Source organism: Meriones unguiculatus, chromosome 5, assembly GCF_030254825.1.
Source record: "Meriones unguiculatus strain TT.TT164.6M chromosome 5, Bangor_MerUng_6.1, whole genome shotgun sequence".
NCBI classification, from domain to species: Eukaryota; Metazoa; Chordata; class Mammalia; order Rodentia; family Muridae; genus Meriones; species Meriones unguiculatus.
In genome coordinates this window covers 107,974,637-107,997,385 of record NC_083353.1, presented here as the reverse complement: position 1 = coordinate 107,997,385, position 22,749 = coordinate 107,974,637, and the positions used below count along the sequence as shown (strand labels likewise).

At 49.2% G+C, this 22,749-nt stretch overlaps 1 protein-coding gene and 1 long non-coding RNA gene across 3 annotated transcripts; one reads left to right on the top strand and one right to left on the bottom strand.

Moving 5' to 3' along the window:
• Positions 1–5,509: 5,509 nt before the first annotated feature.
• On the bottom strand, positions 5,510–18,058 carry Cxcl12 (C-X-C motif chemokine ligand 12). Of its 2 annotated transcripts, none has more exons than XM_021662805.2 (4): positions 17,887–18,054; positions 15,072–15,189; positions 13,213–13,299; positions 5,510–8,186 (listed from the first exon to the last, which is right to left on the bottom strand). In XM_021662805.2, exons 1-4 carry the CDS (start codon positions 17,945–17,947, stop codon positions 8,171–8,173), a joined length of 282 nt encoding a protein of 93 aa, XP_021518480.1. In that variant the 5' UTR covers positions 17,948–18,054; the 3' UTR covers positions 5,510–8,170. The 2 variants fall into 2 exon arrangements, with proteins under 2 accessions (XP_021518480.1, XP_021518479.1); XM_021662804.2 differs by lacking the exon at positions 5,510–8,186 and adding an exon at positions 8,193–10,660 and having other exon boundaries at positions 17,887–18,058.
• Positions 16,134–17,061, top strand: LOC132654263 (uncharacterized). Its single transcript, XR_009591923.1, has 2 exons — positions 16,134–16,617; positions 16,717–17,061. It is a non-coding gene; the product is annotated as an uncharacterized LOC132654263 (long non-coding RNA).
• Positions 18,059–22,749: the final 4,691 nt, after the last annotated feature.

Sequence of the window (22,749 nt, the reverse complement as noted above, 5' to 3'; positions counted from 1 at the left end):
AGTAAGAAGTGATTGGATTCCGGATGTGTTTTTCAAGTAGCTCATTGAATTTATTCATGAGTCAACTCCAAGTTAAAAGGTAAAACAACAAATCAGACCTATAGTCACCTGATTAGTGTAACACTTAAATTCAATCCTAACCTTCTCTTTTCTTTTCTTTTCTCCTCTCCTCCCCTTCCCTCCCCCAAGAGATGCTCCCTTCTTTTTCTTCCCAGTACAAGATTTCCAGGCATGCTCCAATAAGCCCTACATTTTTACCTGATTTCAGGGGCTTGAACTCAGATCCTCACTCTTTCAAAGTGAGTACTTTAGCACTTAGCCATCTCCAGAGCTTGTTACTGATTTTTGTATGCTGACTTTCTATCCTGCTATTCTGCAGAAATTTTGTTTTTCCTGTTTGCACCATCCTCACGCAGACCTCTTCCCCCCACCTCCAAAATCCACTCAACGTTGTTTCATTGATTCTTGGATTTGTTCTTTTAGCTTCTGTTTCATTAATTTCTGCCCAGACCTTCATTATCTCTTTCCAACTACTGCTTTTAAGTTTAGTTCATGCTTGTTTTGTAAGATGTTGATGTACATCATTAAGTTATTTATTTAAGATATCTCAGATTTCAGAATGGAAACAGTCACGTAATAAATTGCCTTTGCTTTATCCCGAGGTCTTGCTATATATAAGTCATGGGAAAGAGAAGCGTCCACAAGCTTCACAAACCCTTGAGTGTGTTTGTGATGGACAAGTGTCCGTTGTCTCCCAGAGCTGTCCTCACTGCTGCAGCTTCCCTTCTGAGCATACCAGAGGTCTCTGCTGGCCACATTCACCTTTGAAGTCTGTAGGCTAAACAGGTTCTCCCACCCTTATGGGACTTCTCAGATCCTAGTCTCTGGGCTGGTTAATGTTCCAGCTGGGGGATGTCTCCCAAGTGTGTTAGGAATGTGGGAGTCAATGACAGCATTGCTATCTGCACAGGCATCTCAACTGAGCATGCTGGGGCCTCAGAGTTTCGGGACTCCACAGCAGCAATGGAAGATAAATGGCTTCAAAAGTCGACTCACTTGCTGACCCCAGGCACAGGGCTAGGGAAGTTCTGAGTTATTCTCCACTGATGGGTTTACCTGAACTTTTCAGTTTGCCAGTATCTGTCCCTCCCACTCACCACAACTGCTTTCCAGGGCTGTTTCTCACACTGGGCTGCTTAAATTCAAGTACGGTGGCCTGTGATGGTTTCCAGTTCTCAGGACCCCAGGGTAGCTCAGCTCTAAGCAATAGGTTCACTCTCAATTCAGAGCCAAGCCACTGTCTTCTGAGTCATACAGTATGATTACAAAAACAGAGAGCATTGAGATGGCTCCGCAGCTGTGCCCACTTCCCCTGAAGCCTGAGGATCTGAGTTCAATCCCCAGAAATCAAATCATGGTAAGACCAGGCTTCTTTGAGCTATTCTTTAGTTTCTACAGCCACACAACGGTACACACACTCATACACACACACACATATAGACAGACACAGACATGGGGTGTGGGGGAGGTAAACGGATGATTGAATACATGTTTAAAGTGTGATTTCTTTCTATTCCTGACATGTCCACCAAAGGAAACACTGTCTCATCAAAACTCATCAAGTCCATTTGCTGCTTGTAAGCATTCTCTCTGGGCTTGTCTTGTAACAAGAACTTCAGTCTCTTCTCACCAGAGAGAGACTCCAGAGCTTCCAGGCTAAAGCTGTATTTCTCATTTCTCTTAGTTTACTTCTTTGCTCTGTGTTCCTTGTGTCTTTTTCCACATTTTTCAGCCATGTTTTCATAAATCTCACCTCTGTGAATTTCCAGTGTTATATTCCTCTCTGGAATAGAGTTTGATTTTTTTTTTCTTGTTCTGACTCTTCCTCAGTTCAGTCACAGCTAGGCACACACAATACTTTTTTTTTTTAAGATGTATTTATTTTCATTCTATGTGTATCCTTGAGTGAATGCCTGCATGTGATTATGTACACCACATGTGTCCCAGTATATGTGAAGACAAAAAGGGTGTCACAGGCTGGAACTGGAGTTACAAGTTGTTGTGAGCTACTCTGTGTGGGTACTGGCTACCAAACCTGGATCTTCTGCAGTAGCAGAAAGTTCTTTTAACCAGTGAGGCATCTCCCTAGCCACAATCTTTCTGTTTCAACCAGAGATATAATGTTAGCATGTAGATATAAGCCAGGGGCATCCAACGTGTGGCATGCAATCCAGAATAGCTGTAGAGCTAGCCCAATACAAACCACAAACTTAAAACATTATGGGACCATTTTTGGTAACTTGATTGCATGGTTCTTGAGCATGAATTTTCAAGATGACAACATCAGGCCACAATATCATGCAAAATAAAGCTGTGCGTGCTCTTGATAGTTGTATGCACGCATGTCTTCCACTTTACCAAGGTTTGTGGCTCTCAATTGTGTTGTTATCCTCCAGGCACAGGCACTCAGAATGGCACTGTCAGGCATGACATGCATTTATGGTTACTTAGAGAGCGAAGTGTGGCTCTTGTCCCTGAAGTCTTAACCTTCCATTACAAATGATAGACATTTAATGTTGCTTAGAAGACAAGTAAGTAGCTGGGTGTGGTGGCACGTGCCTGCAATCCCAGTGCTTTCGGAGGCAGAGGCAGGTGGATCTCTGTGAGTTTGAGGACAGCCTGATCTACAAAGTGAGTCCAGGACAGGCAAGACTACACAGAGAAACCCTGTCTCAAAAAAAAAAAAAAAAACAAAAAACAAAATGGCAACAGCAACAACAACAGATAGAGAGGGAAGAAAAAGGGAGAAAAAAAGAAGAGAAGACAGGTTAAGTATTCTTGTAATTCCACACCTCAGCTCTGCCTTGTGGGCGGTCTCCTGAACTTTACATTTGTTCTGCCTCACCCAGAATTCTGTCAGTCATATAGCAATCCACAGTACCTGTACTCTTTGCAAGTCTGAATGCCCAAGCATCTCTCTGCTTTGTTCCAATCTGGTCTTGTGGGCTAAGAAGTAGATGCTGCTGTTTACCCCCAAACTCATCAGAGCACTGTTGCTGGAAATTGAGAACAGTTGCTGAAAACTGGCCCAGGAAGAGCACCGGATCTTTGCTGCTGGTGTTGGCTTGTAGGCATTATGTCTCTCTTCAAGTACGCTCTAAACACTCATCATGATCAGGTACTGAGAGCGAATCCTCATTTAAGCCATCAGGAGCTTACATCTCAATAGGACACTCCTGGATGGACTTCACCTGGAAATCACGGTTTTCGGGGCATTCTTGGACTCAGAGACAAAGAGTACATTCTAAGACCAATCACACACCTGTAGGGCTGTAGCTCTAGACAGACCAGTGGATGTGCAGCTGTCTCTTCATGGGTGCTTCTGAGTCACTTGGGTGCTCGTGGGTATCTTTAGGGAAGAAAGAATATCCAGGCTCTAAAGGGACTCTGAGCATGTTCTCTATGGGGAGAGCTTGGGCAATGCCTCTGAGACTTCGATCAGCCTAGGATGGCAGGCATAGTCTAGGACACTTTTAGGGTCACAGTAATCCTTCCTTGGAGTTCCATCTAAAACCAGCACATGGGCTATAAGAAGATCCCTGGGGAAGCTTGGCAGAGGACTTAGACCTCTAGCGTCAACCTGTGCATGTACTGGCCTGTGGCCTCCATATCTGGCCCACTTGGCCTAACTGACCTACAAGTGGCTATGTTGGTGTTACCAGAAGCTTTTATTCTGGATGAAAATGGACTTTACTGGAGTACAGGGAGCCTAGGGCATGGAGTACTGTTGAAAGGTAATGCCTTCTGAGCCTTTCCCCTGTAGGTTCCCTGCTCTCTCATCCACACCTCTGAGTCCTATAGATGAAGTTTGAGGCTTCTCTGCTTCTCCTCTAGCTGTCCTCAGTCCTGGGTGTCAAGTCCTCTGCATGAGCACAGAGAAAGAGAAGCAGAAGGTGAGGCTGTTTGAACCATACCTCTATACCCCTGAAACAGGAGTGGCCGACAGCTGGCCTGGGGTGCTCATGCATCTGATTACTCTCGTGGAGGGTTTTCTCATACCTTCCCTGACTTCCGGGCCCCTCCCACTGTGGATTCATTTTACCATCTCACTGTGGATCTCGGTTCATTTTAGCGTCCTTTGTACAGATCGTACCTTGCATACAGGGGTACAGCAAGAGGAGTGGGGAAGCAGAACCCCAGCTTTTGTTGTTGTTGTTGTGTACTCTTCGTGTACAGGATTGGACACTTTTCTGCTCTGAACTTCCCCGACACTGGCTGTCCTCTGCTCTGAGGAAATGCCTGCTTCCTTGCCCTTGGAGAAGGGAAGGTTGTGGACATGGGTAGTTTGGAATGAGAATTGGTTATCAAGCTCTGTGCTGGAAAAGCAGCTTAGTGTTCTTGAGAGAACACTGTTCTGACCCTGGGGAACCTACAGGGACCAGTGGAAAGCTTCTTCCCTATCACTGGCCGGGAGAAGTGGGCTCAGCCTTATCACTGGGCTTTGCTGTGGGACTGTTGGAGAAGCAAATTCAACCCCATTCTTCTAGCTCTGTGACCTTCAGAGCACAGGAGGTAGAGAGGAGACACCTTCTGGAAGCACAAGGTGGAGCCTTTTCTATATTTTAGCTGATCCTCTATTTAGTCTAATCTTCTATTCAGGATGGCATATGACTGAGACCCAAGCAGCAATGTCTTCAGTCAGGAGGTAGACAAAGAGAGAATAGGATTCAAGCTCTTAGCTTTTCATTATCGTCACACTCATGTGGTCCCACAGTCCCACGTTGTCTCTCCTGGGGCCTCCAACCCTTCTTATTCATGTGTGTGTTACACAACTCAGGACTCACATGAGAACTACCCTATAAGTAACAGGAACTTAAGTGTGGAGGTGATACAGGGATGCCTGGGCTATTAGCATTTCGGACCTAGACGCGTGGAGCTTGGTGCTAGCCTCTCTGAATGTGGAGCAGGAAGAATTTGGAGACCAAACTCCAAATTCTGTAAGAATTTGGTCCTCTCTGTTGGGGAAGCAGGGTTCTTAGAGGAGGCTGGCCAGCAGCAGTCAGTAAATAAACCTTTGGTTTTTATTATAGCTCCCTCACCCAGAACAGGAACACTGCGCAGAGTACTGTGGTTTTCAGCCGTGTGACAGGGGCAGCATCCCTCTGTTGCCTTCTACCGTGACCTACATTTGTAGGGAGGACCTTCCTCTTCCAAACTCTGTGACTGTGGGATAAAGTCATATAACTTTACAGTAAGCCACTCTTTATACAGTGAAAGACTGACTGGTCTCTAAGGAGGAATCCAGGTTATCCTGAGAAAAGGGAACACCTTTCCCCATAGAGATTGTCTGGCAATGGCAGTTAGACCAAGAGGAGTGAGTGAGTAGCAGGGCCTGTTGCCTGCTAAGCTCTTCTGCTAAGACTACATAGTCCCTCAGAGTCGGGTTTGAAGGGCAAAACCAAGCGTGGAAAATTCCACATGGTAACACTCACTGCAGATTCTTTGCAGCCACATTTGAATACAGAACTTTATTAGGAAAACTGTAAGTGATGATACATCATTTTCATTGATATGACCTCAAAGTAGAAATGGCTTCTCAAATAACTGTCATATATTAAAAAGGAAAATAATAATAATAAAAAAGCACGCACTGCATATAGGAAGCTGCCTTCTCCTGGACCATTTTCACATTATCTGGGAGACAGAACTGAAACAAAATACAGTATTCACCACATGCAACACAGAACACATCGCTGCTTAGACACTGCAAGCCCATCGAGGTTGGCAAGAACTTTGCTGAGTGGTTTTGTGAACTTGGCAATCGCCGAAGTCTGCTGGGGACTTTGGAGGTTTCCACGGAAGGCTTTGAGGAACAAGACTGGTTACCTTAAAATGGATCAGGGAAGCATCAGAGAAGGTGTGTAGAAGGAATGCTTCCTCAGTTTACATCCATCTGGAAAAGATTGCATCCCCTGGGGAAGGATGACTGACTGCTGTGAGGAAACCCCTAGTAACACTGACCAGAAGATGAACAGAACCCAGGGGAGAAGTCGAAAGCCTCAGGCCAAGTCCCACGGAGGAATGCAGCCTTTTGCTTTCAGACCCTCTCTCAAAGCTGAACGGGCAGTGATCTGACGGAGGGCTCTGCTGCCCCTTTTGCCCTTCCTTGCTGCTGTCCCATTGCCCTGGGGGGGGGGGCAGCACAGTGTAAACAACACAAGGCACAGATTTGGGTTTCAACACGAAGCAGACTGGATGTCTCCAACCCCCTCTCCCTATCCTGATGCAAAGGCTGGTAACAGAGGGGCAGGCTGCCTGGCAGGTCACGCGGCGCCCAAGGAGAGGTGGGATGCAGGCAGCACCGGGACCAGGGGTGGGACAGCTACGCGTTCCCAAATCAACAACAGTCTCTGCAAGATGATGGAGGGGGGATTAAGGGAGGGAAGGGCTTTTCCTATGTAAATGTACTATTTAAATGCGTACTTGCTTTAGCCTGGGTGTCTCCACCTAGAGACTTATTGTCATCGGAGGAATTGATACACAAATGAGTCTCCCGGCAGGTTCCACCCTTATCTTTTTAGGACACCTTGAAAGGATCCCTAACCCTAATGGAGATGGAGGGCTGAACTGGTTGCCTTCCTTCCAAGCAAACAGCCTTAAAAGCTTGGATTAGGTGCAAAGTGGCCGATACACTAGCAATCTGGTTGTGTGGTATCTGTTCCATTCCCATGGCCATTTCAAGAGGATTTAAAACAACTCTGCATCCTCATAATGATCTGCCTCCGCAACTACCCACATGCCCCACATCCTAACCAGCTTTTAGTTTTTCGTTCAAATTTGATGGGAATCTTGCCGGATGGACATTCATAAGAATCCTCCCCCCTCCTGCACACATTGCTAACAATTCTACAGCTTTATTCGCTCCCACGCGCCCGTTTTTGAAGATTATCTTACCATAACTTGCTTCCTCCATCGGGTGGAAGCCAACGGGTGCCTCTCCTTCCTTTCCTCTTCTCCCTACATCTTTGTCCTTTGAAGAACTAGAGAGTTCTTACTGTGCTTTAGTCAAAGGGGCAGCATTGGTGAGCTTGACTGCAGAGGACAAAACACTTGGAGGGCCACACATCAAACAGTGGCCACTCCCACATGCTAGGCTTCAGAGAAATGCCCAGCCGGGCACAATGTTCATTCATTTATTCGTTGCCTTTTCAAAATGATTTAAAAGAATTGTGAACTGCTGTCAGCCCTCAACAGAATGATGAACTTAAGGCCACAGACTTAAGATAACAGTTATGGAAATATTGAGGTTCTACAGTTCTCAGAGCTAAGTGCTGCTGCAAACCACATTTCTTTGGGCTTTGTGGGTCCAAAATGACCCTCTGAGCAGTGATTAAACCAAGACTATTCTTACACTCCATGATCACAGCCTGGACCTCAGGGCCACCACCTCATACTCAGCTTTTGCATTTGGGTTAGAGACAGTGCACAGATGAGACATTGGTCATGCGGACATAGACTCTGAACAAAAGCGGGAGGTTGAACAGACAATATTCCAAACAAGACATTAGACGCGCACAGGGTTTTTGGGGAAACACCAGACATTTTTCTTTCCTTCTTGCTGTCCCATTTGAATAAAAGATTTCATCTTGAGAGTCCTTTTCAGGATCACGGAGACAGTCTTGGAGACACATGATGATGGATGAGAGAGAATGATGAGCATGATGGGATGAGGAGGAGAGCGTGGGATGAGGGTGGATCTCACTTGCCCCTGACCTCACACTCCTGCCTCAGCTCGGGAAAGCCCTGCAGTCATTGGGGTGGGGACATACAATTCCCATTCAGAAAAAGGGTGAGCCTCAGAGAGACAAACCTGGGGAGGCCTTAGTCAGAGAAGGTCTTCCATGGGAAAGATACTATAACAAAGGAAATTACATAGTGGCCTTGGCCTGTCACCAATGACATTGGACAATCTGACTAAATGAGAAATAAACACCATGTATCTTGCTACATAATCAAATGGTGAAAATACAGCAAATTGTGCAAAGCGAGTCCCTTGGAAATGGCTTTAGCCCTGCTCAGGAGCAGAGGAAGTGGCTATGGGCCCTTCCCTAACACTGACTTCAGACCTAGGCTCCTTCTGCAAGTTCCTCAGGCGTCTGACCCACGCCTCTCACATCTTGAGCCTCCTGTTGACAAGAACAGAGGAGACACCATTAAGGCAGGTTATCACCACGTGCCTGGGATGCCGAGCGGCCTCACAGTAGTAGCCACCGGTCCTACTCCTTAGTTCCGCTTGCAGCCACGTGTCTTCCTTCTGAGGCCTGAGAGATCGGGAAAGCAGGGAAGGACACAGCCAGGGCTCACGCTGGAGGTCTGGATGATGGTGGGAAGCGGAGAAGACAGATGAACATTTCAAGCACAGGGGAAGGCAGACACACACTGGCATAGGAGGCATGGTATGAGGAGCACGTGACACTGCCTTAGCCTTAAGACAGTGGTGTTGAGACTATGTATCGACCCCACCCACAGCAGGTGCTGTGTTCCAGGCACCCCCACGCCTCAAAGCTCCAAGAGAAGAGGCAGTTCCCACAGCTTCCGTCAGAAATTCATTCTTCCTTGAAATTTCCTTGGCTGGTCCCGCACCACCAGAAGAGGTCTTGGCACTCAGAAGGTGACCTCTGGAGCTGCGTGTCCTCCCAGAAGGCATCTGTGCTGGACAGTGTAAAGACTACCTCTTTCACCTGCCTGAGCATATCCTACTTCAACCCATCACAAGATGAAATCTGCTTCTCAGGCATTTCCATGGTGACTGGGTCCAGCAGGCTGGGGTTGCCCATTAGGAAGCCTTCATAAGCACAGAGGGGCTCCTGGGAGTCACAGAAAGCAAGCAGAGCCCGCTGTGGTTCCTAAGGAATGGTCTACTCTCCTAGTCTCTATAGCCAGCTCCCCTACGGGTTAGAAATGGATGGTGGGAGGAAGAGTCCGTGGGCATTTCAGAAAGAGCTTTCTCCCCTCAGGGCAGCCTCAATTCAGCCTTTGGTTGCTAGGGGCCACAGTTGTCAGTGTCCTGGAGGGGCAGGGCGTCCCCATTCTGAGCAGAGCTGTGGCTTTCTGGCCTTTGGGAGTGTTTTAGCAACAGGAGGGAGGCCCCAGCCGAACCACTGAGACTGGATGGCAGCTGGCCGCCACAAGAAGGACAGACAGTGACCCTAGGCTTGAAGAGGTGCCCACCTGTAGTCCAGCCTGCTATCCTCAGATTTGTGGAGAAGATAGGGGCTGACACAGCTGTCCAGATAAAGGAGTAATAGTTGGTAACTTCACTACCAAGGACCATGAAAGGCTATACCTGTTTAATGTTAGAACCTATAAGGAACACAGAACTTAGGGACCCAAGAGAGTATGACACACAGGGCTCTGGGCGTTCCTTCCCTGGAAATCAATTTGATGCATCTTCAGATCATTGATTCTTTCCACACCAATTATGAAAATCATACCCAGAGGTCCGGGGTACAAGACGTGTGAGTGTGTCTACATGAGGTGAAGAGGAGGGTCAAGAAATACAAAGAATCCTTTTCCAATCGCTACTGAAATGAGGGCTTTGCTTGCCTCTATCCTTCCAATCCAAACTGGCAAAACAAAAACCAACCAACAAAAAAGATAAAGATTTCTAGGAGAGGATGGGGTAGGGGAGTGGAAAATTCTAGAACTTTAACCCAACTCATTAAAGGCAGGAATCTCTCAGGCATGAGGACGGAGGCAACTGTGCCAGAAAGCACAGCATCCCAGGGATGTTGGGACCAAAACGACGGAGGACAGGCTAAGAGTCCCTGAAGCTGCTGGCCTTTCAGAAAGTTCCAGAGCACATCTGCCCTCCCCACAAGGGACCCGTTTAAAGACTCTAAAGTGAGTCGTCCAAAGAAAAGATTCCCTGAGAAGCAGCTCACATCTGTTTTCTGAGATTTCATCATCCCTGCTGCTCACCCAACACAGTCCAAAAAAACCCTTCTGGGCTGCAGGCAAAGCTGCTCACACAGCCAGGGAAGCAGAGCTGAAGGGCTGAAGGTCCTTCTCAGACTGTAGATACTTGGAAAAGCTTGTGGTGGACCTGACAGCAAGTCAGTTACCTCATGTCCTGAAAAGACCACAGGGGCAGTGTGGTTCAGAGGAAGGTGCATGCCCTTTCCTGGCTAAGCAGATCACCCTGGCCTTCACAGGATTGCAGGGTTTAGGTGTGAGCTTTGTGAATTCCCAGCCAGGAGCTCAGCTCGGGGCAATGCTGCCAGGCTAGGCTGGTCCTCTGTGGCTTAGCCTCCACCCCAGTCTCTGTACATTTACTTTCTTCATAGTTTAGCAGACGGAGCAGGACCTTAAGAAGCACATAAATACAGCAGCTGGTGTGCCCACCAGGGCAGGAAAGCCTGAGCACCTGCCCGGGGTGTGAGGGTCTGCCCCAGGAAGAGGGAAGAGTTTACCATCAAGTCTGAGCCCCTGCCCGGGGTGTGGGGTCTGCGAGTTACAAAGCGGCAGAGCAGAAGGCACTGCGGTCCATCTGCAGGAAGCAGGTAACTAGTTTTTCCTTTTCTGGGCAGCCTTTCTCTTCTTCTGTCGCTTCTTTTTTCCTATCTTTTCTTTTTTCCCCACTTTTTCTTCTCTGCGCCCCCTTAGATAAAATTAGTAGAACCATTAATCACATCGAAACATATAGGAGCGTATCCCTGTTCGCACAATATTTAGCATTGCCTCATATGGGTCGATTTAACTCTGTCTTCCATTTGAGGCCTGGAGACCACTTGGCAAAACGTAGTTCATAAGCAATTAATCAAAGTAAACTAGACATTCCCCCCACCCAAAAGTTAAACAGGATGGCCTTAACCCTCTGACCTGGGAACTGCTTCTCATGGGGACTGCCAGTTTGCCAGGCTGGTCCTGGTTCTTACCACCCCTGCCAAAGCTCAGCAAAGATGAGACAAGAATATACATCTCAGGGGTCGTGGAAGGAAGGCTGGGTCTGCCTGAGCTTTTATTGCAGAGGTGAACCCTGCCTTTCAAATTAAAGAAAGCATTCAAGGCTGGGGCCCCAGCCTCAGGCAGCCCTCCAAGAGAGGCCAAGCTAAGGAAGGATGCGTGATTGATCCCACCTCTCTTTTCTGGATGTTGGGGAGCGTCCCTGGGGATAACTGAGATTGTTCTAGAGGGCTAGGGAGAGAGATGGTTAGCAGAGCTTTTTATTAGAGCAACTGGTTTGTGACTGTCACATTAAAATGATTCAAGCTGAATGGTATTTAATGATTTATGGGGTGAGGCCACCTGTTCCCACAAAAGCCTGATATTAACATAGCCCAGAGTCATGGGATTTTTACATGGGAAAATAGGAAAGCTCGATATTACTGGGATTGAGTCTGGGGATTACATGAGGATGTTAAAAGAACCGAGGAGAAGGAGGGGGAGGAGGCATTAGTGAGTCAAGTATTATTCATCAGAAAACGAGCTTGGGTTAAAGAAAAAAAAATACACGAAAACTTTCATTGCAGACTCATTGCTCAGGAGACAAGCCTGCGCAGTGTCGCTCACCCGGACTGCAGGGCAGTCCACAGCACCTGGCCGGCAGGTAGGCCTGCTTTTCCAAGCTTCAGAAATGTATATGCACTCCCTCTAGCAGCTAATCGGCTTTATTTCAGGTAAATAAATTCCCACATACAGTAGGAGGTTTACAGCATGAAACAATTAGCATTTTATTGCTAGTGCATATAATGTCACAGTTGATACAATTTCAGTACAAGTGGAAAAATACACTGTGGCTGACATTGGAAAGCTGCAGTACATTTATAAGTCATATATATTTCTTTACAAATTGCCAGTAGTTCAAGATCATAAGAGATTATCTACTGACATTACTATGGCTCCACTTCAAATATATGAATTGACTACAAATATATTTTGAAATACATTTGTTTTCCAAAGAAACATTAAAAAGTGCACAAAAATATATGTAAAAAAAAAATTGCCTTGCAAATAGTTACCAAAACCACCAGGGCCATCTGTGATCATAAGAATGTATCCAAGTTTTATTTTGTGTCTATTTCTGATTGGAATCTGGAATCCCCACTGTGGCTTCATGGCAAGATTCTGGCTTGTTCATTATTATTATTATTATTATTATTATTATTTTAATCTCAGATATTGGAAAACTCAGAGCCAATGGAGCCACCGTGGAATACATAAGACTTAGGGGCAATTAGAAAAGTCCAATTCCTCAAAGAAAGTTCTCAGATTTAAAATTTCGTTTATAACAATTCTTCAGACTTGACTTTTGTGGGTAAATAGAGGCATGGTCTCACATTATCCAGGAGGGTCTGGCTCCATTCTGCAGGAGGCCAAAGTGAAATCTCACAAAGGGCCCAAGTGAGCAGAAAGCAAAGGGAAGAGAGGGAGGGCGCACCCCAAATCATTCCCCTTCCTTCCAATGCAGCATAGGTCGATCAGGCTACAGAGGTGAGAAGCAGAAGCCAGAGGCAGAAACATGCTTTTTGGAGGCAAGCAGAGGAGAGCAGAACAGGCTAGGAAAGGGTCTCTGGGCACAGACCCCAGGGATAGCTTCTACAAGAAGCTTCCCTACCCAGGTACAATCACTGAACTGGAAAAAGGAGGCAAAGCCAAGAGTCTCCCGCCCAGCCCTGAGCTGCGTGAGACGCGCAGCAAGGCATCTGTCGAGGAGCGCCCCCTGCAGGACAAGTCCTGCAGCGTTCCTCCCGATCAGCTCGGGAGGAACGTTTCTCTCTAAAGCTCCCCTGAAAAGCGACGGCCTGCAACTGTGCCCAGAGGCCCCGGGGGAAAAGAGAAGCTCCAGAGCAAACCGAGTACAGACCTTGAAGTAATCGCTGTTTTTAAAAATGAGGATGATGGGAATAATGAGGATGAGGAGGATGAAGCTAACCGGTTAGGGTAATACAATTTCATAGAAAAACCCCAGTTATAAAAGCTCCATTGTGCACTGGCGAGGGCTTGGATGAATATAAACTGCAATATCGTACCATACGCTATGGTGGAGTGTCTTTGTGCTGGCAAACCTCAGCATGACCCCGGTGAGTGCTGTCCCACTGGCCAACCTGGCCATGGTTCAGGCCGCCCTCCCCAGCACCGCCCTTTCATCTCCCACGGATGTCAGCATTCCTCGGGGGTCTACTGGAAAGTCCTTTGGGCTGTTGTGCTTACTTGTTTAAAGCTTTCTCCAGGTACTCTTGAATCCACTTTAATTTCGGGTCAATGCACACTTGTCTGTTATTGCTCTTCAGCTTCGCACTGCCAAAACAGAAGGGGAAACGCTATACAGCTGAGTAGCGGGAGAGGGGGGCTGCGGGGGAGGTGGGGAGGCATTGCAATGGGCACACCCACCACACCCAGCTTAAGGTCCTCACTGAAGGGCCCAGCGGCTGCCCCTGGTAGCCTTGGGTTTGGAAGCTGCCCAAGGTTTTCTGGGGAAGACGGGCACTTGAGGTGAATTCGGGTCCACCATCTCAGAGTTAGGGATGTGCTAAGGGTGTTTCCCAGGGGACACAGGGAAGAGATCACAGTGGGGGAGGCATTTGCACCTCTGGCCCTTGAGGGATAAGCAGGAGTTTGGCCAGGTGAGTTAAAGTAAAGGAGAAAGCAAGAACAAAGATGCTAAAGGAGTCAGTGTGCCCAAAGGGTGTGGAGGAAGAGCCACACAGAAGGGGTGGATGGCTGAGACTTCATGGGGAGGTCTCGGCAACTTCTGGAGGGTGCCGGAAGCAGCCTTAAATTTTTGAAGCATCATCTTGAGAGCATATGCGACAAACTCAAGGGTAGCTCAGGAAGAAGGCTGCAGTGGTCCCGTCAGGGGAGGTGGGGTAGTTCAGGTGGGCAAGGAGAAGCTTAGGGCGAGTTGTCAGGTGGTTGCCTGAGAGGGTTTACAAGTTCACAGAATGCTCCATGATCTTGGCTTGGTGGACTTGTTAAAGTTGACTCAGTATTCTTCCTCCCATCCCTAGAGCTTCCTAGTGGGGAGACGAATATATCGCATTCCCTGGTTATTCTCCATAAAGTTATCTGGATGCCAGATAATTCCAAAACATCCTGAGATTACCTCTCCCCAGCCACTGAACGGTCTCTTGGGAAAACAAATCTCTGCTCAGTGTCCTAGGGACAGGTAAACTTCGTCAAGGAGGCTGCCCTTTAGTTGAACTGTCGTGCAGAGGGATGTGACTTCAACAGAGGAACGCTGAGTGTCTATCTGGGGACAGTCATTTATTAATTTAGTGATCGCCTAGACACAAAAGTTGGCACTGTGGGCCTGCCCTGGCTGGAAAGGAAAGCTGATGAAGAAAAGAAAGCCTAAAGCAGCAGCCACTGTCTCACACAAAAGCCTCCGGGGTAGCACAGTTTTTATCCCCACTACTGAATCCTTATTCCATTTTTAGTGTTGCGTCGTCTGAGGATGTAAACCCCTCCTAGGAGACTCTGAGCCCTCACCCTCCTCAGATGTGGGAGGACAGACTAGCACACAGCGCATCTCTGCCAAGTCTGCCATACCCTTAAGTGAGATATTTTCATCTTTCATTTACATGCTTCGGGCTTTTCTTATTTCCCACCTAAATTTAAATGAAATGTCGGCAGCTACTGTTAACACCCAGCAAACCCAAAAAACTCTAAAACAAAATGACCTTAGAATGGTGACCTCTAAGCAAGTGATTAAAATTGACTTTCATGCCATCTGGGTCATACAAACACACACACACACACACATATATCATCTGAATAAAAAAAGGATTAACTTGGGACACCAGAGCCTTGAAACTGACAGGAAGATACAACTGTTGCTAGTTGGAGGCTGACCTCAGTAAAGTCCATGGCTTTACTGTACAGAGGCAGCCCACTGTCTCTGATTGAGAGACGCTGAGCCCAACAGGGTCCCGTGAACAAAAGTAGCCTTTGAAACTCATGTCTGATGGCGTATCAAGAGCCCTCATGGTGGTTCCAGCTGCCACTAATTATTCCAAGTCAAAGGCTCGTTCTATCGTGCTCATCTCTGGGGGCCGACGGCTAAGACTTACACAATCTGAAGGGCACAGTTTGGAGTGTTGAGGATTTTCAGGTGTTTGATATTGGCTCTGGCGACATGGCTCTCGAAGAACCGGCATGGGCATCTGTAGCTCAGGCTGACGGGTTTACCTGGGGGAGGTGTGGAGAGAGAACAAGGCCACTCATTACGCTGTCCGGTGTGGGGGTAGGGGGATAAGATGGTGGCCTGCTGATGGTGAAGAATCGAGGGCAATCCAGGAATGGCTACAGAAACATTCTTGCAAACGTCATCTTCTCTGTCGGAGAGCACAGTGAGGTTTTACAGGGCTCGGCTTCTAAGGGGACACAGAACCTGGGGAAAATGGAGGAGGTTGTAGGCCCTCTCTTTCCTCTGGTGCAGGCCTTCAGTGAGGGGTAGGGAGGGCTACCCTCTACCACCTGGAATTTTCCCTCCTCCCACTCACCCTAAGCCCTGGAAATCACAAAGGACTCCAGAAGGGAGGCCCTGGATTTACCTTCCATCCAGCTTTTCCCAAAAGATGGAGTCAAATGTGGCTTTTACCCTCAGTACTTGTAAGCTTTGGCCTCCTGTATCCGATTACTAGTTTTGTTTGCCAATTCACCAATTTGCAAAATGCCATAATTGACGCTCATTAGTGTAAATTAGCAAGGGGCTCCTTTAGAACCCCTCTTAAGACCCACACTTTAAGTCTGGAATTGCAAGCCCCTGAGGTCTGGATTTGTAGCTGCTCCCCCAACAAGATTTTTATCCTAGCTCTACATAATATCTTTTCACCAGAGTTTAAAAGCGTGGCTGAGAATAGTTAATCCCGGGATTTTAAGTGCGCTTACTCGGAGTTCCAGGGGACTTCTGAGTATTCTGAAGTTCTGCACCTTTGGGAAGCAGTTAAAGAAGGTGGATGAAATTGTATAGGATCGGCTTCTCTTTCTCTACAGGTGTCATTTAGCTGAGAGATGGCTGTGGCCTAGGAAGGGCAGTGAGTGTAGACACTAAAGAACAGGAAAAGCAGATTTCATGTACAGACCAAAGTCCAGACCAGCTCTGCTGCCACTCTGGACTTGGGACCTAGAGAGTTTGGCTTAGGGTGCCAGAGCGCATCCCTCTCTGTTTGTCTCATGAGAAGCCTCCTGCCCCTGGGTTTAACCTGGGAAGCCCCAGGTGTCTGATGAGTTGGGGCAGCTAAAGGGAAAATTCAGGAACCACAGCAAGGTTAGCCACACTGCAACTCGAGGCCCGTGCAGGACCAGTGGGCACACAGGTGCTAGAAGTAAAGAAAGAAATTGATGTGGGCAGTGCAATGGGTTGTCCAAGGAGAACCGGTCTGCTCCAGACACTTGACGGCAGAGAGGTCAGCAATCTGCCTCTTCCTAGGGTCATAATCTGTCTGAGGATCAGGCACCCCATTTTCTCTGGACAGTCGCCCTCCAGCCTTGAGGACCTGGGTTCCTGCATTCTTGCCTCATACAGAATTCCCCAGAAGGCCAGAGCTTGTTACCCCTGCCACTTCACCATCTCCTTCCGTTATTAACGCCCAAATCAGCACGCTCCGTGACAGGGTAATGGGAGCCAGTGGGAAGCTGCAACCTCCCAGGCGGTCTCAGTAACATTAAAAATCTAAATTGCCTTTTATTTGTCTTTTTTTTTTTCCTATTCAGATCAGCAACTCGCTATGCTTTTGAAGAATGTTTCCCTCGGACTAGGCAAGTCCAGCCTCTCCAAACACACTCAGCGAACTACAGGTTCCATTGAGACCGGTAACCCAACCCAGACTAACGCCCTGGTGCACTTGGACAGCATGCAGCCCCCGACGGTCCCTCGCTTCTCTCCAGGAAACACCGCAGCCAAGGAAGGCAGGGGCCCGAATGGTGGGGTTTTGTTTTGTGTGTTCAGAGGCAATGGTTTGTTTTGTTTTGCAGCTGCGGTGTCCTGTAACAGCGCAGAGAGTTTTCTCCTCGGTGTCAAAAAAAAAAAAAAAAAAAAAAAGGAAAACAAAAATGAAAGCCCTTTCCCAGTGAAACGGGACACCACCCTGGGTCTGGGAGACTGAACTCTGCCGCAGCTCCCACTCCGGGCCGCAGGGCTCCGGGGCTGGCTACAAAAGCGCCCGTCTGCAGGTGTGTTGGGGGGTTGGGGAGAGGTGTTGCATGGCCTGGGTGACTACTCTGCGCCTTTGTCTAGTGACCCCGGGAAGAAGAAACGGTAAGCTAAGAGACGCTTGCTCAGGTCCGCGTCGCCACGGACCAACGAACCGTGCAGAAGCGCCTCCGGGGCTGGAGGCGCGAGTTCAAGAGCTACGCTGCGCCCGGCCCAGAGACCCTCGAGGGTGCTCTAAGAGGACCAGCCACGCTCGGAGGGGACGCAACTCAGTTGCACCATACCCATGGCCAAGCCGAGCACTTTTTGCTCCTTGATGGGCTGTTAAGAGTTTGCTTACACTCGAAACTGATCTCCGATACAGTACACTCCCGGACCGCTCTGCCCTTTGCCTCTGGAAACATCTGGGCGCCGGTGGCCACTAGCTGAGCGCAGCTGGCGCGCTCCGGGGACCCCAGCCCGGGACACCGCCTCCCACGCTGCCCTTGCACCCCAGCCCCACGCTTGCCCAACAATCCTGCGCGTCCTCCCCTGCAGCCCTCCCCGGGCTCTGCGGCCGCGCTTCCCAGAGCCCCAAACAACCCGCGCAACGCGCGAAAGGGCGCCCGGAGGTGCCTCAAGTTCGCCTGCCGTGAACCGCGCCGAAGAGGCTTCTTCCTCCGGGACTCGGGCGCCGGCGGGGGAACCGAGCAGAGAACCTCTCCCGGGCCCCGGGCGCGGATGGCACTCACCGTCGCTGATGCAGAGCGCGGCCAGCACCAGGGCCAGCACGGCCACGACCTTGGCGTCCATGGCGTGGGCGGGAGGGCGCGCCGGAGGCGGCTGCGGGGCTGGACGGCAGGAGGGCACCGAGGTGGAGCGAGAGTGAAAGTGCGGCCGCGGGAGTCGCGCGCCGGGCGCTTTAGAGGCGAGAGGCGGGCGGGCGGGGCGGGGCGGCGCTGGTCGAGGGGCGGGCCCGGAGGGTGGCGGGGGTCTCTGACGCGCGTCCCCCTACGGAACGGCCGCCCTACCAGGCCCTCCCTCCTCCCCCTCCCTCCTCTCCTTGGCGCCCTCGGTGTCCCCAGCCCCGCTGGGAGCCGAGACCTTTGATCTTCCCACTACCCAACCTGGGCCGGCTCCCTGGACCTGAATTACAAAGAGGCTGGGCCCTAGGGCTTAAACGCTCCCGTCTTGCAGATTTGAGACTTTAGGGGCTCGTGGCTGTTCAAAGCGAAAGAGCTGAGATGAGGACCGGTGAGACCCAACAGTCCGTCCCAGGCGCGAGGGGCTGCTGTGCCGCGTCTAAAAGCTGCCAGCGAACCTCATCTTTGGGGTCAGGAGTCAAGCTGACCCACCTCACGCCCGGGCTCTCCGGGCCGCAGCGGACAGCTAGGCTTGGGGCAATACGATCAGTCTACGGTAGTGTTCCTCCCAGCCGAAGCATCACTGCTCTAACCCACTGGGAAGTTGTCTGCTAACGCAGGGCCGCGCTGCTCTGCAAAAGAGGCCAAGCGGGTCTCTCAGAGTCGCTTAGTACCAAGCATTTTCTTTGCCACCTCCCGTCTGTTCTGTAGGCTGGGGTGGGGGGTAGGGGGAGCGTGGGGATGGTCACAGCTCTCACCCCGCCGAGTGGAAACGCTGGAGAAATGCCCGAGAGTCTCACTCCTGAGAAACGCCGTGACTCCCCGTGCTTGGTTTTCGTGGGTGTTTAGTGGACGAAAGCTGGAGACGAACTTCGGTGTTCCCTGCCTTTCCCAAAAAGAAAGTCTAGTGTTCTCCAAGGGAAGAAAGAACTCCCCACTGTCTCCGAAGGTGGTCACTGGTGTCCTTACAAATACATCATTGGGGTTCAGCCCTGTGGGTGGGCTGTTGTGCTCCACGTAGATCAGCCGAAACAACCCCCACCTGGGAGGACAGGGGGAACAGGGGTGGGAAGACAAGGGGGAGGGGGCGAACCCCAGCCCAGAGGGCGAGAAGCTGAGGGCAGCGTTCTTTGGACCTTCCTCGGCCACAGGCAGTAATGACCATGCTGTCACCAATTTTCCCAATTGGCCGATTAGTGAGTTGGATTCTGTTACCCAATCCACCCAATGGGTGCAGAAGGGAGATTTGCCTCTGTCTCCGGGGCATCTGGGGATCATGTTTTTGAAGACGTGACCAGGACCTCTGGACCTGGGGCTCCACCTAGGGACTAAAGAAGGGAGGCAGGGGTCAAGAGGAAAGTGTTCCAGCTCTGAGTGTCTTAAGCAATTCCGCCAAGCACTTTGCACTCATTCATTCGTCAGGCGCACTGTGGGGACCAAACTTCAAATCAGGAACCGCTCCGACCTGGTCCCTGCGTTTAAAAAGTAACATTCTGGAGAAGGCAGTCATCCATTTCCACCGGTTTTTGCTTTGTCCTGAGTTGGGCGGTCAGGGTGCGAGGCTCTGAACTTTCTGGACCTGCTGTACAGCACGGTCGGCAGAGGCTGGGCTCCGGCGCCCTCTGGTGGCCATATTTCCCCCACTCCCGTAATCCGAGAGGCAATGTTCAGACATACGGGGTTACTGAGGCCTCAAGAGAACACGTATAAATAGCCAAACACTTCTTTGAATACAAAAACTCGTCCTGGTGCTCCTCCCGTCCAGGGCATCTAGGAGGCAAGGAGAACCTCTCCAAAGCAGGTGTCCAGGTCTCTTGCAACTTGGTGTTTGCTACAAAATCAGGTGAGAAGGACCTGCTCACACACAGCCCAGGAGTGAGAATAGGTGGAGGAGTGTCCGGTGCAGGCTAAGAGCGAGGCAGAGGCCAGCAAGGGCTCTGGCAGACACATACTAAGGCCCCAGAACAGAAAGAAGCTAGTGTGGGTCACGTCTGTGCCCTACTTTCATTCATTAAACCGCTTTCGGTAGGTCCTCCTACTGTGTGCTAGGCATGAGCTAAGAGTTGGAAATACTTAAAAGAAAAAAAGAAGTCCTGGGGTGAGGAAGGAAGGGGGCTTGAGGAGCACTGAAGCCAGCGATCAAGCATACATCATGTAAAAGTGAGCGGGCGCTCTGTGGAGACGCAGCAGTGAAGGCAAGAGCTTGGGGTTTTAAATAGCATGGTCAACGACCTGGATTTTAGATTGTTCTTTTTTAATCTCTAAAATTTTAGAGACTGATTTTGCTCAGCCAGACAAGTGCCTCCCAGCCTCCCAAACGTGAGGCTACGCTGCTTGCGCTGCCGTCTCTACCCAGTTCCGCCCAAGTCCCCTCGCTGGGGGAAGGCTTCCCAGGAAGGCCCAAAACCAACTCACCGTCTCTGTGGAAAACGTCTGCAGCTCTCCTCCGCGCAGCACAGAACCGGCGGCTGTTTCACTAAATTCCCGTTTGCAGTGTGTGTAACTGGCAGGATAACTTCAGTTGACTATCTCTGAAAGCAGTATATCGTTATGGTCTTTTTAAAAAATACGTTCTGGAGGCAGTGACAGTGTACAGCCAAAGAATTGTATCCTGACACTTATTTGCCCACAGGTAATGAACTTCCATTATAGTCACCTTGTTAGTCTTGTCCCCTCTTTTTCTCACTTCCTCCTCCTTCTTCCACATCTCTTTTAGTTTCGTATCCCCCTTTTTCTCCTTTTCTTTAGACTCCACATCCAAGAAAAAAAAATGCTTTATTTTATGAGGCTGAACATACATTTCCTTGCAAATGACATAATTTCACCCATCTCTCAAGACTGAGTACAACTCCATTGTCCATACATATCACACTTCCCATTTACCCATTGGTGGCACCTAGGCGATTCCCATAATTTGGTGGTGCAAATATTACCATAAGAGAGAATGCTCACAGGAGACACTATTTTTAGACGTAGGCTTATATATATTTTTTAAGTAATAAAAAAAATAAGACTGATACAACACTTCAAATATTGCTCAAGATTGATTTTTTTTATGCATGATTTTAGTTTTAAAGAGTGAATAGAGTTATGCTAACATATGACACAATAATCTAGGTAGTTGGGGGGCATCACATCTCGAAAATAATGCAAGAACCCCAAAGTTTCGTAATGCGCACTGTCTCAGGCAGGCTCTCCTTTCAAAGCGAGCTTTTTGGCTTCAAAGTGGTGAAACATCAAATCAGAAAGAAAGTGGTCGCCCTCTTCTCTCTCAGACCAGGGTGTGCAGAAGAAGGTAAATACACGCAGGCACCTTTGGTCCTCCCATCTCCAACTGTTCTTCAGGTTTCTCCTCCTCGCAGGTCTCGCGAGGGGGGAGGGGCTCGTGAGACAGAAGCTCTCTCAGCTCTGACATCCCCTACAGGGCCCAGGAGCAGATGGCCTGCTCCTACGGCAGTGAAGCTGAGGAAGGCACATGCCCACAGCCTTGTTGCTTGAACCACTTGTGTGCTACCCATTGAAGTTGGTGCTGGGTGGTTACCGAGTGTCAAAACGCTTGCCTCAGAGAAGCTCTTTCGGAAGATATTCGACGGTTCTGTGTCTGTAGGACTTCACCTTATCAGTTCTGGGTCTATCCCATTTAGCTTTTTACCAAGATCATGCTTTCAGCACAAACTCTCCCACCTCAGCTTCAAAGACAAGGAACTTGGACCAACACGGCAGAACCATCCATCGGGGGTGGTGGAGGGGACTAGCACAAGTGCTTGTGACCATCAGCAAGTCACAGATGTATGTTTAGAGACACAAGTCATTTCTGTGACAGACGTCTAGAAGGTCTCATGAAGGTTTACAGTGAGTTCTAAGGCTTAGCATGTGCTGAGCTGGCCATATTTTCTTTGCCTGGATCCCAAACTGAAGTTTTTTTTTTTAAAAAAAATCTCCTATCACAGGGTTGGGGAAGGATCCCAGCAAATCTAAGCCACCTAACAGTGGATTTTGGATACCTACATAGACAGGGCTACATGCACGGGGAGCATGCGTGAACATAAAACCAGGATGTCTATCTGACATGGACCTGCTCAGAGTGGCCAGACACCGAAAGGCATGGGTATTTCCCAGAGCACAGGAGAAGAGCCTCCCAAATTTAATGTTCTCTGTTAGACCTGAGGCCCTCAGGGGCCAGGCCTGAGACTAACCCACACTAGCTGCCAAGCATGGAGAGTCAGGTCTGGATTTGTCCCTCCCCTCCAGGCCTAGCCATCTTCACTTCAGCTACACTTCCTTTTGACAGACAGAGCTCGGTAGCTAGGGTGTCACGGAAGGCTCTAAGCTGGAACACAGCAGTTGCACCTCATCAGAGGCTTGGCTTTCCGTGGCTTCAGTCACCAACAGTCAACCCATGCTCTGAAAAATACTCCGTGGAAGAACCCAGAAATCAATAATTTCGTGTTCTAAATTGTATAAATGTGATAAAAATCTCTCCCCCTGTCCCATCATACTCAGGACACAAATCATCGCTCTGCTCAGCATACTCACAGAGTATGCACGACTCACTTGTTAGTCTCTCAATGCTATCTCAGTTACAGACGAAAGCCATAGCCTTTACAGGGCTTGGTGTTGTGCGTGGTTTCAGATATCCATGGGGGTTTTCAGAATGCACTCACCTCTACCGTGTTTACCACGTTCTGCCAACCACAAACCTAAATGATGGATGGCAGGAGCTTGGGAGTATGTACAGCACCGAGTCACTCA